Here is a 13,677-nt window from a genome sequence, read left to right on the forward strand (position 1 = left end):
CAATAAAATCACAATTTTAAGAACATAGTTATTTGATCCAAGTCAAAAGAAACCCATGAAACAAAAAGAAAAAAAAAGTTTACCTCCAAAAAAAAAAAAAAACTCAGGCATGAGAGACAATTGAGAGTGAAGTAGTTGTGAGAGAGAGAGAGAGAGCTAGCGTGAAGAGTGGAAGAAATCGTGTGAGAGAGAGGCAGCGAAGTCTTCTTCAAGGCTAAGAGAGTTGAGAGAAATTTGAGATTGAAGAGAGAAATAACGTGAATTTATTCATATAATTGATTTGTAATTTTGTTAAAATAGCAATAGTAAATTGAGTAATTCATTTGGTCAATAATTTATGTACTCTACCCTTCTTTCAAATCTCTCTAATTTGGGAAATTAAAAATGAGGGGTTAGAGGTAGTTAAAATCTCTCCAAACGCCTCCCCCTCATTCTTTAAAAAACTTTCAAATAAGGTAATTTAATTACTGCCCCTTCCTTTACTCTCCTTTTCCTAACAACCAAACAGAGCATTTCTCTTTCTTCAGTAAAACAAGGAAACAAATTTATTGTCCCCGCGTTTGAGACGAGTGTAATCCGTAAAGAAAAACTGAAAATCGTTTGGTCTCCTCCAAATATAAAAGTTGCATTTCCTGTTACCAATATTTCATCAAAATCGAAACCCTTCTTTTTTTTCATTGTTATCATCATTTCCCAAACCTCAAACAAAAATTCTGGTTTTCCATTTTTTTTTTGTTCTTTCATATCCTTGTACAACTCAATCATGTCTTCGGTAAGAATATATAAAATCCTCGTACTGTTTTGTCGTACACATTATTGCTTGTGTTTCATTTCCCATGTGATAAGAAGTGAGTTTTGTCGTTTCAATGTTTTGCTTTGTTTGAATAAACACGTGCATTTTACATGGTTTGAGATGTAAGAGAATAATATTGGGTTGGTGACTTGGCGGGGTTTTATCATTTGTGGGGCATGAAATTCAAGTAGGGACTTAAAATAATATAATATATTTAAGGTTTATTGTTAATGTCTTTTTTTTTTTTTTCGCTTTATTAGACTAATTGGTGATTAGGGTTTATGTTATTCTTGAAATATAATGCAATTTTTTTTTAAAGATATTGTCCTATCTCTCCCTCTCTCTCTCTCTCTTCTTCTTCTTCTTCTTCTTCTTTTTATATTTTATATTTTAATTTTTTTAAGTTTTATAATTTCTCAGTTACAATGAAAAAGAAAAGATTTAAACTTTAGATGTCTTTATTAAAAACACCCATTTATTGTTTTGAGTTTATAGCAAGCTTGAGAATAATCGCATAGAAATAGAAATAGTATAGGAGGCATATTTGAATTCAACAAATGACTTGAAGCTGATTTTTTATGCGTTATTTATTTTAATGAATGCATATGATTTTTATGGTTTTCTTTGTTTTGTTTGCAGCTCAATAAGGATCGGCCTCTACCCAAATTCGGAGAATGGGATGTGAACAATCCCGCCTCAGCCAGCGAATTTACTGTCATATTTGACAAGGTTAGAGATGAGAAGAAGACCGGTGGGACATCTAGTAGTGTGTCACCATCGCCAAAATATACAGCCAGTGATAAATACAGCCATTCCTCCAAGTCCAACAACAAGGTATCAATTCATTTCATATCTCTGCCTATTGTTTTTGGTCCTTAGTTTTCCAACAACACTCTTTTGATATTGAACTGTTATCTACATGTACATGTTGGAATGCAGAGAAAGTGGTTCTGCCTTTGTTAAGTTGCTCCTTTGGACTCTCTCTCCCCTTGAAGATCTCAGAGAGACAGGAGACTTTGGCTGGCTATGGTGGTTGGGTGCTTGTGTTGGAGAAGAGGGTTGTGACATTGTGGTTGTTAACCTGCTTTAGTGTCATTTTTTCTTTTTTGGCTATATTTGATGGGTACTTGCATTTTATGCATTATAGCTTGTACCCCAGGAGTGTATTGTATATATATACATGAGTTTCCTTTCCCTTTTAAGTGAATTATAGTACATTTAAAATTCTCATTTGTAGGCTATGTTTCACATTCACATTTCCTTTTTTTTTTTTCTTTTTTTTTTTGAGTAAAAAATGTATATGACTCACATATAATTATGAATACAACAAAAGTTTGTAACAATTTCACAATAGGGAACTTAAGTCAATTGATAATAGTCTCTAAAAAAAAAAGTCAATTGTTAATAAAAAAATTCAATCGTTAAATTTTAATGCCACTTTTATGAAAAATATAAAAAACTTTTTAAAAAATTAATTTTTTTTTAATTTTTTCATAAAAAATATTTTCTAAATCAAAGACATCCATTAAATTTTCCCCACAATATTCTCAAATTAATTATAAAAAAATATAATTAAATAGTAAATTTGTCAAAATTTACATCCAATAAAAAAATACTAATTGAAGTTGTAGTCTTAAACTATAACAAAATTTATAGTCAAATTTTGTCCTTTTTTTTATTTAATTTTAATCTAATTTAAGTATATAAATATACCAAGTTTTCTTTTAGAGAATTAAACTCCAGCTATTGCCTCCTCTCCTCGTCTCAGAAGCACTTTTTTCCTGTTAAGTAACTGTCACGGTAAAAGGTACGCAACAATGACTTAAACCTTGAATTTCATACAAGTAATATTGCTAGACAGCAAAGTTCACATTAAGCTTCTTTTTAAAGTGCAAATGCGTAGTTATGATTAGTGGGGCAAGGGCAAGGGCAAGGGCACGTGCACGTGCACAGACTCGAGGTAGTCATAGAATTTTGGTACAGATGGGGCCCACATAAATCTCAAAATTAGGCTTCTTTGAAGTTTCCTTTGAACATAAATCACTAATTTTGATATAACTTTTGGTCAAATCCGTCACCTCAGATTTCCTCCACAGTTAACAAAAAAGAAAGAAAACTAACGTGGAAAAAATGGAAAATGGACCCATTGCTACTACCAGACTTTCTTCAATGGCCACTACTATATATAATCAAAACTATGCATAGATATACTCTTATTATTATGTTTTCACTTACTACATATCTATCTTAATGCTTGAATTACTGAATTTTTAATTCATAGACCCACTTTTTCTCCTCCTTTTTTATATGCATAAAAACCATGAAAATGGAAACTTGTGCACAGGAAGGAGGCTGTGTCACCGACTACATAGCCATTGCCATATCCATCCTTTCCATGATCGTGTATGTTTTCCTTTCTGGGTTCTTTAATTACTCTTTTGTTTCCCAATATATGTGAAAAATTTTAACTTCAGTACAGCTTGTTAAACATGTTATAAGAATTGGAGGCTGTGTGTTTGATGATATGTCTCAGTGAATTTTTAGAATATGCAGAAAGATCATAGAATTGCCGGCTTTTTTATTTTTATTTATTAAAAAGTGCTGTTGTTGTAGACTATTTATTAGTTGGTTATTTTAGGTGGGTTATACTGTTTTGACTGTGTCTAATAAACAAATTTTATTATTTATTATCAGCTCAGCATATTGTAGATTTGATCAAACAAGTTATGGGGCTAGTGTAAGCAAGAAACTGAAAAAAAAAAATTATTAACAATCAAAGGCAAAGTAGTTTTGACTTTTGAGTCCTAACTCCTATGGGATGTTATTGTAACCCACAAAGTGAATTTGATTCAATGTGGCAAACTAGAAAGTATCAATTTTTTTCTGGGTTGGGCTGTGAAGAATTTGAAGGGGAAAAATCTGCAGCAAGTCAGTTGTAAGCTGGGCTGAGCTGGGATGGTGTGATTTATAACTTATGGTCTGACAGGAATTCAAGAATTCATGTAAGGAAAGATTTGCACTGAAGAATCGAATTGGTGCAATGGCTTATTTCTGATATTAGGTGTAGGTTGTGTTGGTCTAAACATGTGAAGCATACCTTTGAAAAACATAGTGTTATGCTGTATTTGGGGAATTTCTGAAATTGTTTTTGGTTTGTTATTAGGCTGGGAGCTTAACAAGGCTAGTGTTGTCTGTAGTGTGTCTGCTTGTTTGTACTGTGTTCTGGTGTTTGCAAGCTTAGGCTGTTTGTTGTAATGTTTTTTTTTTGGTTCAATGAAATTTTCTCATTCATAAAAAAAGAAAGCATCAATTTTTCTTTCGAGGAGAGAGAGAGAGAGAGAGAGAGAGAGAGAAGAGGTCAGGCCTTGGTGCAATGAGAAGTGTCTTCCACTAAAAGCAACAGTCACGGGTTAGAGTCCAAGAATCAACCTCTCCAAAAAGAAATTGGGAGTAAGGTTGTTTAACAATTACCCCTCATAGTCCTAGCAAAAGTGGTAGCTTTGTGCACTAGCTACAACCTTTTTTTTGAGAGAGAGAGAGAGATGCAATGTCCTAGAACAAACTGAAGTAATGGAATTAGTAAATACTTGGTGTAGCTAGTTTCGTGAATTTAGGAAATTAGGGTTCTTTAAATAGCTTTGCAATTCATTCCTCTCTTGAGTCTTTCTCCCTAACAATGATGTGGAAAGAATTGTTGGTATGCTGTTCCTAGGTTGATAAGAGAAGTTATTGATGTGATGAGCATTGGCATGTAAAGAAGATAATTCCTTTCCTATCTCATATGCGTTTTCTTTTTGAGTTGTTTGGTATGCATTTCTCGGGTAGTCAAACAATGTGGATTTAATTGAGCAGAAGTTATTGAGCTGATTTACTTGAGGAGTGGCTATTAGAAGTGGGGAGCATAAAAGTTGGAAGAGTTTGAGGGTCTCTTTGTCTGATTATCTATGGGATAAAAACTCTTTGCTAGAGTTTTTACTTTTTATTTGCAGTTTTCTTAAGCACTTCCTGCAAACTTGGAAATGCTTGTGTGATTTGTGTAACTGACAGCTATATATATAATCAAACGAAACCAATTGAACATTCATTGTCTGTCTACTTGATTCAGACTAGTCACTGCCTTCTTTTTCTATATATATATTGCTTTCCTTATAAAAACATAGTGAAATTTTTTATTGGTCAATCGAAGTAATAGCTTATGAAGAATGAAAATCTTTTGAAGTAAACTTTTTTTTTAAAGATATTCCCAATATGAAGAAGTTCTTTTTGGTTATTGTACATGTTTTTGGTACCAAAGAAGAGTTTATTTATTTAGAGACTAACTTCTTTTGTCATTAATTGTTTGGCTTTGTTCTTTCAGACTTCTCTCACGGTTACTTGTACCCTTACTGGTTCACAAGGTTCCTCGTACTAAGAACAGTGGCTTCTGGATTCCAATAATTCATGTTTTTGCCAGCTTCAACCTATTGTTGTCAACTGTGGTAGATTATAGATCGTTTTGTTATCCCTACTATTTTTTTATTTATTTTTATGACTTCATCCACCGGAAAATTTTCGTTGATGACTTTTAGTTATACTTGTTACAATACTATAGGCCCATGTTCCATGCAGGTATCCGTCAATTTCCTAAAATTCAAGAAGAGGCATTGGTGGCAGTCTTGCTATGTTTGGGCAGGTTTTTCACAGCTTCTATTATTGTTACAATCTTTCAGTCCTTGTTTATTTTTTCATTTGTCAAATGCTTATTTCTTTAGAGCACCAATTTCAAGCATCTTTTGCTTTCAGTTTGGGTTGAAGGTCCACTTGGATTTGGCTTACTGCTAAGCTGTCGCGTGACACAGGCCTTCCAGCTGTATTACATTTTTGTCAAGTAAGTAAAGATTTTGTTTGCTTGGGTAAATACGCTTGACTTTAATTCTGAAAGAAACTTGCCATAATATTGCATCTATCTCAAATTAATGATCTGACTGTAGATCGCACATCCCCACCCTACCTATTAACCACCCAAGCCAAGGTCCTTGAGAATTTTGTGATATGGTTGGGTGATTGTTCTGACGATAGACACATTAAACAGGTCAACAACATGACTTATGGGGGCTAGTTTCATCTTCTTCTCTCTTTTTTTCCCTTTTTTTGTGCAATGGTTTCGTAGACATGGAACATGCTTTATGCAAGGATTTTTTCATGTCTTGGGCCTCTTGGCAAATAATTTTTTTTTAACCTTTTTGTGTTGTACTACACTACTTTACTAAAGCTGTTATAAATTTTTTACAACTGATATTTCAGGAGGCGTTTACCACCAATCAGATCTTATATATTTCTTCCACTAATACTGTTGCCATGGATTGCTGGGGCTGCGTGTAAGAGTCTCTAAATTGAATCAATTTACTTATTTGGATATTTATCTTCTCAAGTTGGTCTTTCTACAATGAAATTAAGATACATTTGGAGCAGTAACATTATTTATCAATGTAGAAGTATATTTTCCAATGAAGTGATCAGTTTTCTTTACTAATGTCCATTTTTAGTATTTAGTTTTTCTTTACTATTTAATATGTGTGAGACCTGTTTTATGCAGATTCTTAGTCCTTGAAAACGTATTTTCTGTTTTTGGTCCTGTTTGTTTGTTTTTCAGTCTCCTCACTCCCCCACCCCCCCGGCCTTCCCCCTCCCCCTCTTTTGGTCTTTTTTTGAAGATACTCTATCTTGGAATAAGTTCACTATTGTACATATTTCTTTTTGCAGTTTAGTTTATACCCCCATTAAGCAACAGAACCATTGGAGCAGCTAATTTAACCACAACTTAATTCCTTTCTTGTATGATTTGTCAAATTTATGCCTACAACCAAAGCATAAATATCAGTGTTGATAAAAGTGTCAAGTGCACTAAAGTGCGAAGGCCTCTTGGAGGCTAGGCGCCAAGTGCAAATGCCTGATTGAAGGAAAACATACATTTTTCAAATATGATTTCTAATAACCTCTAATAGAAATATTCATCTTATAATAAAAATTAAATAAAAACTCAAAAACTTTATATTTTACCTATCTGGTAAGTGCAATTGTATAATATCTGTAAGTTTGGAAGACATAGAAATATACATTTCTGGAGTTTTGTGCCATATTGTTTGCTTTGGGTTTTATGGTAGGGACAGAATGCTAGATGCTTTGAAGACTTTCAAAAGTTGATCTTGATTAAAGTCCTTTTTCTTTCATACTCTCCTTGAATGGAGCTTAGTCTTACCTTCCTTCTCTTCTATATCCCTCCCCGTACTAGTTGATCATTTTAATTTGGGTCCTTAAATTTTGCCACTGAAGCACATTTCCAATGTACCTGAGTTGACTATTCTTTGATAAAAATTTCTTATGTTATTTATCAAAAAAGAAATGTATAATATAGGAAATTGAAGTCATAGAAAGTTTAAACATAACAGTTTATGTAATTCTCTTGTGCTTTATAAAAATACATAACCGTGATGGTTATGATCAAATGAGGAATATGGTTTAATCAACATACATCTAAAAGGCAAAGACCAAATATTACAACAATAGTAATTAACTTGGCTTATATCTTTTGACATGTAAATAAAAAATAAAAAATAAAAAAAAATTTATTGTGTAATATAATATAACACCTTAAGAATAGTGTTTGTATAATAAATCAATGGTCCATGTCGTAACCTTCAAGATCAAGCAATTAATTTTAACGATTCATATATATTTCTTTAGCAATAATATAAAAAAGAGTGCCTAGGTATGCTATGTTCTTCTTCAAAAAGCACCAAAAGGTGCGCTTCATTAAATGAACTTCACTTTGGCCAAGCGAAGTGCTTAGACTTTGGGGCTTCAAGCTTTGAGTTTCAAACGCACCTAAGTGTGCTTTTAAAAACACTGAAAAGTATGCAATTCTCAGTACTTTTTCTTTGCTGGTTTACTAGGGCATTATTTATATATAGTAAACATTTTCATGAGGCAGAGGCATTATTATTGAATTTTTATGGGAATTTTCAAACCGTATGTCTCTAAATGCGCACATTCCAACCCTTTTGTACATTTTCTTTTATTTGTTTGCCAAACTTCTGTTTGGAGCTTCAAATTCAATGTTCTAGTACACGACTTTTTGTTGCTTTCTTACAAAATTTAAATAACTGTGGAAAAGAGTCTTTTATCAAAAGCAGTACAGATTATGAAATTATCTATCATGATTTCAGTGTAGCAGGGGAAGACAATTCCCAAGTACAAAGATGCATTTAATCCCTGGAAGTTCTTGATGAGCAAGGTAATCATACCAAAATTCATCAAGAACACTCTCAAGCAACAATTATCAAGCCTTATTTTCTCTGGTTATCACAAACACCTCCCAAGCTTTGATAGTGTGTGTTTGGTATTAGCTTATTTAGCTTTTTGATGAAAGTGTGCTAAAGTATACTTGTACTTTGAAAAAGTGAGAAAAACTGTGGTTTTAATGTACATAAAAGCTTAAGCCTAAAAGCTTGTTGAATACGCTGGAGGCAAACAGGCTATTAAATTGGTAGCAGCGTTTTGTATTATGATCTTAGAACTGAACATGTAAGTTTAACACTCTTGGGATGGGCGCTTTTTCTTTCATGGAATTGTATTTGACTGTCCATCAATAATGTGTAATCCTGGTCCAACATTGCTGTACTTTGACCATGTATCTGAGTGTGTTATTTCACTTCATTTTATTCAAGCAAGTTATTTTAAATGTTCTGCTGTCTGTGTGACTTGATTGATCTTGTCAACCAAAGTTTTATTTATACATGTCATCAATATCAGCCTAGAGCTCTTTGGATCTGGTCATAGATTGTGTAGTTTTTCACTCCTCCATTTGATTGGTAATTTCTAACAAGAGTACTGACATATGCTGTAGTTATCCATATGAAGAAGCCTCTAAATAATCGGTGCCATATGGGGACTCACTGGGTCTTTCCAGCTATGTTACTCCACATGTTGTATGTCGCTGCTTTAGTTGGATTCACTGGGGCTATTCGGCATATAGAGTTCAGGTTTGATGAAGTCAAAGACCTGTGGTGGGGGATACTTTTCTCAGCCTCTTCCATTGGTATCCTTTTTCTCTAGGCTCTATACAAGGCTTCATTATTATTTTTTATTTGCTCTATGTAAATTGGCCATATATATTCTAGTCACAGTTGGATAGTCCTTTTTGTTTTGTTTTTTTTTTTTCCTCTTTGTTTTTAATTTGGAACCATTGTTTAGTTTTTATGTTTTTTGAAGTTCTCTAGCTACATAAAACATATTCCACCCCCCCCCCCCCCCCACCCCTTTTATTGGTAATTACACACTGACCTGGTGGGTCTTGAACCACAATCTCTCCCTCCATCTTGCTCTTACAATGGGAAAACGTGACATTTGAGCTAGAGCTCATTGGAAATTTAAGAACATATAACCTAGAGTAGTAGTCACAGCTTATTGGAAAACATTCTGACGACTTAAATTGTTGCACATAGGTTTTAACTATATTTATTGTAATGCTTGAGGTTTTTTGGGGAATTATACAGAGAATTACCTGCAAAACTTAAAAGGAAGTTGACAATTGATGTTGGTGACTAATTTCTTGAGTGTCTGTGCAAATTAAGGGCCTGTTTGGTATTAGAGTTCAAACTCACATTTTTACATTTTAAACAACATTACACACATTTCCACACACTTTTTCACCTACACGTATTTCAAAAAACTACAAAAATCTCATATCAAACTACAAAAATTCCATGTCAAACTACTCTACCAAACACCCCCTAAAATACTTAAGATGTCCAATTAGGAATTAGTAATAATGCTTTTGACATGGACTTGTAGCCTCAGTCATCTTGCCATGGTTCCACTTAATTAACTGCAAAAACAGCCACCCCGAAGAGAAGAAAAAAGGAGGGAGGGGGCACCATAGGCATTGGTTTTTTGCTGCTTCTCCAGCCATTAGGGAGTTCAGTTAACATCTGCATCTATAACACAATGGAAGAACCAACAATGGTCTGGGAACTTTCCCTAAGAAAGTCATAATAAGCCGAAATAGTTTATTGTGTCTTGGATCTCTATCTTCAATATCTGCTGTATACATCCTAAGTACTAAGGCTACACCCTTCCTAATTTTGTAATAAAACATACAGAAAAATAATTTAATCAAAATGACTCACCTTCTTTTTGGAATTAACTTGTGCTCTTTTCCACTTCCAGGAGTATGGGTTGCTGCTTACATTTTGAATGAAATTCATGAGGAAATCTCATGGCTTCAAATTGCCTCCAGATTTCTCCTTTTAATTATGGTATGCCATATTATTTGTTTGTGTCTCATTTACTTTATTCACCCTTGCCATCATTAGTTGATTGAGATTTAAGTTCTAACTGTCTTCAGCTCATGCATTCTTGCTAACATTTCTCAGGTATATTCTACAGGCAAGTATTCTAGTACTGGCTCTTTTCTCTTTATCAAGTTCACAGCCTTTACACACTCAAATCAGTTTAAGGAGAAGGGAACCTCAAGAATTTGAGACAATGGGCCAGGCTCTTGGTATACCTGATAGTGGACTACTATTGCAGACGGAAGCAGTTCAAGTCATAGATCCCAATGAACCATTGGATAAGCTTCTTCTGGACAAAAGATTTCGGCAATCCTTCATGGCATTTGCTGACAGGTTTCGTATTCCTCCCCAAGCTCCAGTATTTGGGAATACATTTATGAGGAAATATTTCTTAGGAAAACTTATATCATGAGAAAACATTCCAGGTGTAGAGAAAATTTTTCTTAAGCTAAATGAAGATGGAAAAAAACATTGTTTCCATGTCCTGAATTCCATGGAGATTAATGGAGCCCTAGAGCCTAGAAGATATCTCCAAGACCACCCCCCCCCCCCCCCCCCCTCTTTTTTGTAAATAGAATTGAAGATGAGAAATAAAATTAATTGTTTGGAATAAAACTTCTTCTCTTTTCAATAACAGTTGTTTGGCTGGGGAGAGTGTGCATTTCTATGATGAGGTGCATGAGCTTGGCAAACTACCTGTAGATGACCCTGTAAGAAGGATCTACATGGCACGGTATATTATTGACAAGTACATAGTTGCAGGTTTGTGGTTTTTATTTTGGGATTTGTATTCAAAGCAATTTATTTTCAACATGCATTACCTCCGACTTAAAGTCTCATGCTAACCTTGGAATACAGCTCATGTGGCTCTTTTGGGTTCCATGTGCCTCAAATATAGGAATTTTTAGGTACTTGAAGCGTTAATGTTGGTAGTGACTTCATCTAGAAAGATGCTCAACTGGTAGTTTTGGCAATCAGAGATGTTTGTACATTTTTGCATCTTTAGAATTCTAAGTACTTTTCCTATTCATCTTTTTATGATTCTGGCATGATAATTAAATAAATAGTGTCTAATATCCTTGGCTTAGATTGCTTCACATGGAAAGCCATCATTGCATATGCACCTTATTTGGTGTGGTTGTGAAAGAAAAAAAAACCTACCACTTGGCTCAACTTAAGCTTTAACCATCAAGCTACTTGAGATTAGATTAATTAATAGTGGGTTTGAGCTTTCTAATAAGATGAATAAATCAAGCTTGAGTAGCTTCTTACTAGGATTGTTTCTAGTCCTACTTACGAGTGTCCAGTATCTTTAGTATTTCCCTTCCTTTATTTCCAATTATAAATGTCTATCTAAAATTTGGCAGCCTTTGCTCTGTATGCTTGTAGAAATCTGATTTGTTAGAAATCACCAATCATATGAGCAATTTTCTCCCATTTCTTCTTCAATTACGTTGCCATTTTTTAAAATATAATCATGACTTATAAATGCACATCTCTGGTAAATCTTTTACTATGAATAAGTAATTGAAGGTTGACGCCTGGTTTGTGTTTGCACTGTTTAATAAAGAAACATGGGTACATCATAATCATGTTTGTTACAGGACAGATCAGCTTTGTGGCACCATGTGGGCTGCTATAGCCTGTTTCTTTCCATAGCTGGAAATGCCCTCTAAATTAGATTGTTGGCTTTGCAAGATCAAAATATTCTTGGTTCTTTTTCATATCCTATTACCTTTGAAGCTTATGTGACTTGTCTTTATCTGATTTCTTTTGATTGATTTATAAAGGTGCGGCAATGGAGGTAAACATTTCTCACCGAAGCCGACAAGAAATTTTGACTACTGCTGATCTTGCACACCCTAGTCTCTTTAACAATGCACTAAATGAGCTGATGCAATTGATGAAAACGGTAGGTTATTTCCTTGGGTTTATATAATTTTACTGGTTCCTTTGGATTGGTACCATGTCTGAGTGTTTTTTTTTTTCTCCTTCCCCTCAAGAACTTGGCAAAAGATTACTGGTCATCCATGTACTTCATGAAGTTCAAAGAAGAAGCTAGTATGAGATCTAATGGCCTTGAGCTGGAACAGATGACAGGTTTGAACTTCTCTCCTAGGTTGAGTTCTGTACATGGTGCTGATGACCCCTTTCACCAAGAACACTTTTCTAAGGGCTCAGCCAATGATAGTCATGATTCGGACACACAATGAACCAAGAATTGTGAATAGTTCTGCACGTATCTAGAAACTCCCATGTTAACACTTTCTCTGAAGTTTATACATTCTTTACCCGGACTAAATGGCTTGGAAAGCCAATAAGAAGAAAATGGAAAATAGAGGATGAGGGAAAGAAGAAAGGAGGTTGAACTGAGTAGCAACTGCAGTAACATGTTGTATGTATCATACCTGTACAGACAAGTATTAAGCCTAAACCAAACTCACATATACCCTTGGAGAGTGTTGTAAATAAATCGAGCTATTTATAAACAATTCATGCTCAGTTTAGAAGGGGAAAAAAATCATGTTCGATTATTTAGCAAATGAGCTTCAATTCTAACTTTAGGCTCGACTATTAAATAAGTCAAACTCAAACTTAATAATGTACTCGTGAGTATACAACTCAATTATAAATATATATATATATATATATATATATTATTATTCGTTATATTTATGTGTATAAAATAAAAATAAAAATAAAAAACTTCTATAAACTTGATATTGTATTGTATAAATTTGTAAATATGTCAAATTGTTATTTGTAATTTATGGATAATAGAAATCGTTCATTTTGTAGTAAAACTGGAAAGTATATATAATTTTTAACAATTTGAGGTTGATAAATCTTTTTTTTTTTTCTTAAAAGTTCATATAAACCATTCTTTCTAATTAACTCGAGTAGCTCATGAATAAGATCGAGTTTTCTCAATAAGAAAATGAACCAAGTTTAAGATCTAGTTTGATAAAGAGTTTGGTCTCAAACTCATATTTGAAATAAAATTAAATGAACAATCTTGAACTTTTAATATCTGTTTCTAGCTAGATGTTGTAATGAATTATATAATTGTTACACCCACTACAGAGCTGCCTTTTTAAGGATTTGGTTTAATTTATTCAATTTAAAAAACGAAAAGGTAAATTAAGAATATGTTGTACAATGCATATTTGGGTTTAGCTCTCACCAATAAAATCTAATTCCTTCTTTTCTATCAAAGCTCCAAATGACCCTGGAGGAATATATTATATATGTACATATACATGTATATGAAGTTGAGTTGGAGGCATATAAGCAATACAGGTATTGAGTGATAGACTGATAGTTTGATTAGTTTCGGCATTGTGTGAATGACCATGAAGGTATGAAGAAAATAAGTTTTTTTCCCCCACATATTCCCACATCTTTTATAATGTCTTGTTATTTCCTTTATTTTACAATATTTTATTAACACAAGATCCTAGTCAAATTCTAAAAGGAAGTTATCCTCACATAACTGACTCGATATAGTTTGAGTCCTAAGATGATAAATTTTCCTAGGGCCTTTTATATTTA

General features: G+C 33.5%; 2 protein-coding genes across 2 annotated transcripts; both read left to right on the forward strand.

Annotated features, from left to right (window-relative positions):
- The first annotated feature begins 670 nt into the window (after window positions 1–670).
- On the forward strand, window positions 671–2,017 carry LOC142627201 (RPM1-interacting protein 4-like). Its single transcript, XM_075801007.1, has 3 exons — window positions 671–772; window positions 1,433–1,627; window positions 1,733–2,017. The coding sequence occupies exons 1-3, from the start codon at window positions 764–766 to the stop codon at window positions 1,754–1,756; spliced, it is 228 nt and encodes a 75-aa protein (XP_075657122.1). The 5' UTR covers window positions 671–763; the 3' UTR covers window positions 1,757–2,017.
- Window positions 2,018–2,991: 974 nt separating this feature from the next.
- LOC142629809 (regulator of G-protein signaling 1) lies at window positions 2,992–12,681 on the forward strand. The gene is made up of 11 exons (XM_075803847.1): window positions 2,992–3,196; window positions 5,151–5,271; window positions 5,402–5,465; window positions 5,576–5,660; window positions 6,077–6,150; window positions 8,679–8,870; window positions 10,001–10,089; window positions 10,220–10,458; window positions 10,763–10,887; window positions 11,916–12,037; window positions 12,129–12,681. Exons 1-11 carry the CDS (start codon window positions 3,114–3,116, stop codon window positions 12,336–12,338), a joined length of 1,404 nt encoding a protein of 467 aa, XP_075659962.1. The 5' UTR covers window positions 2,992–3,113; the 3' UTR covers window positions 12,339–12,681.
- The last annotated feature ends 996 nt before the right edge of the window (window positions 12,682–13,677 follow it).

This window comes from Castanea sativa, chromosome 3 (assembly GCF_040712315.1).
Source record: "Castanea sativa cultivar Marrone di Chiusa Pesio chromosome 3, ASM4071231v1".
Taxonomy (NCBI): Eukaryota; Viridiplantae; Streptophyta; class Magnoliopsida; order Fagales; family Fagaceae; genus Castanea; species Castanea sativa.

Excerpts from the sequence above, each read along its gene's own strand:
- LOC142629809 (XM_075803847.1), top strand. The coding sequence starts at position 3,114 with ATGAAAATGGAAACTTGTGCACAGGAAGGAGGCTGTGTCACCGACTAC. Across the intron at positions 5,466-5,575 it reads GTCTTGCTATGTTTGGGCAG|TTTGGGTTGAAGGTCCACTT; the intron begins GTTTTTCACAGC and ends TTTTGCTTTCAG. Across the intron at positions 10,888-11,915 it reads TGACAAGTACATAGTTGCAG|GTGCGGCAATGGAGGTAAAC; the intron begins GTTTGTGGTTTT and ends TGATTTATAAAG.
- LOC142627201 (XM_075801007.1), top strand. Across the intron at positions 1,628-1,732 it reads CCTCCAAGTCCAACAACAAG|AGAAAGTGGTTCTGCCTTTG; the intron begins GTATCAATTCAT and ends GTTGGAATGCAG.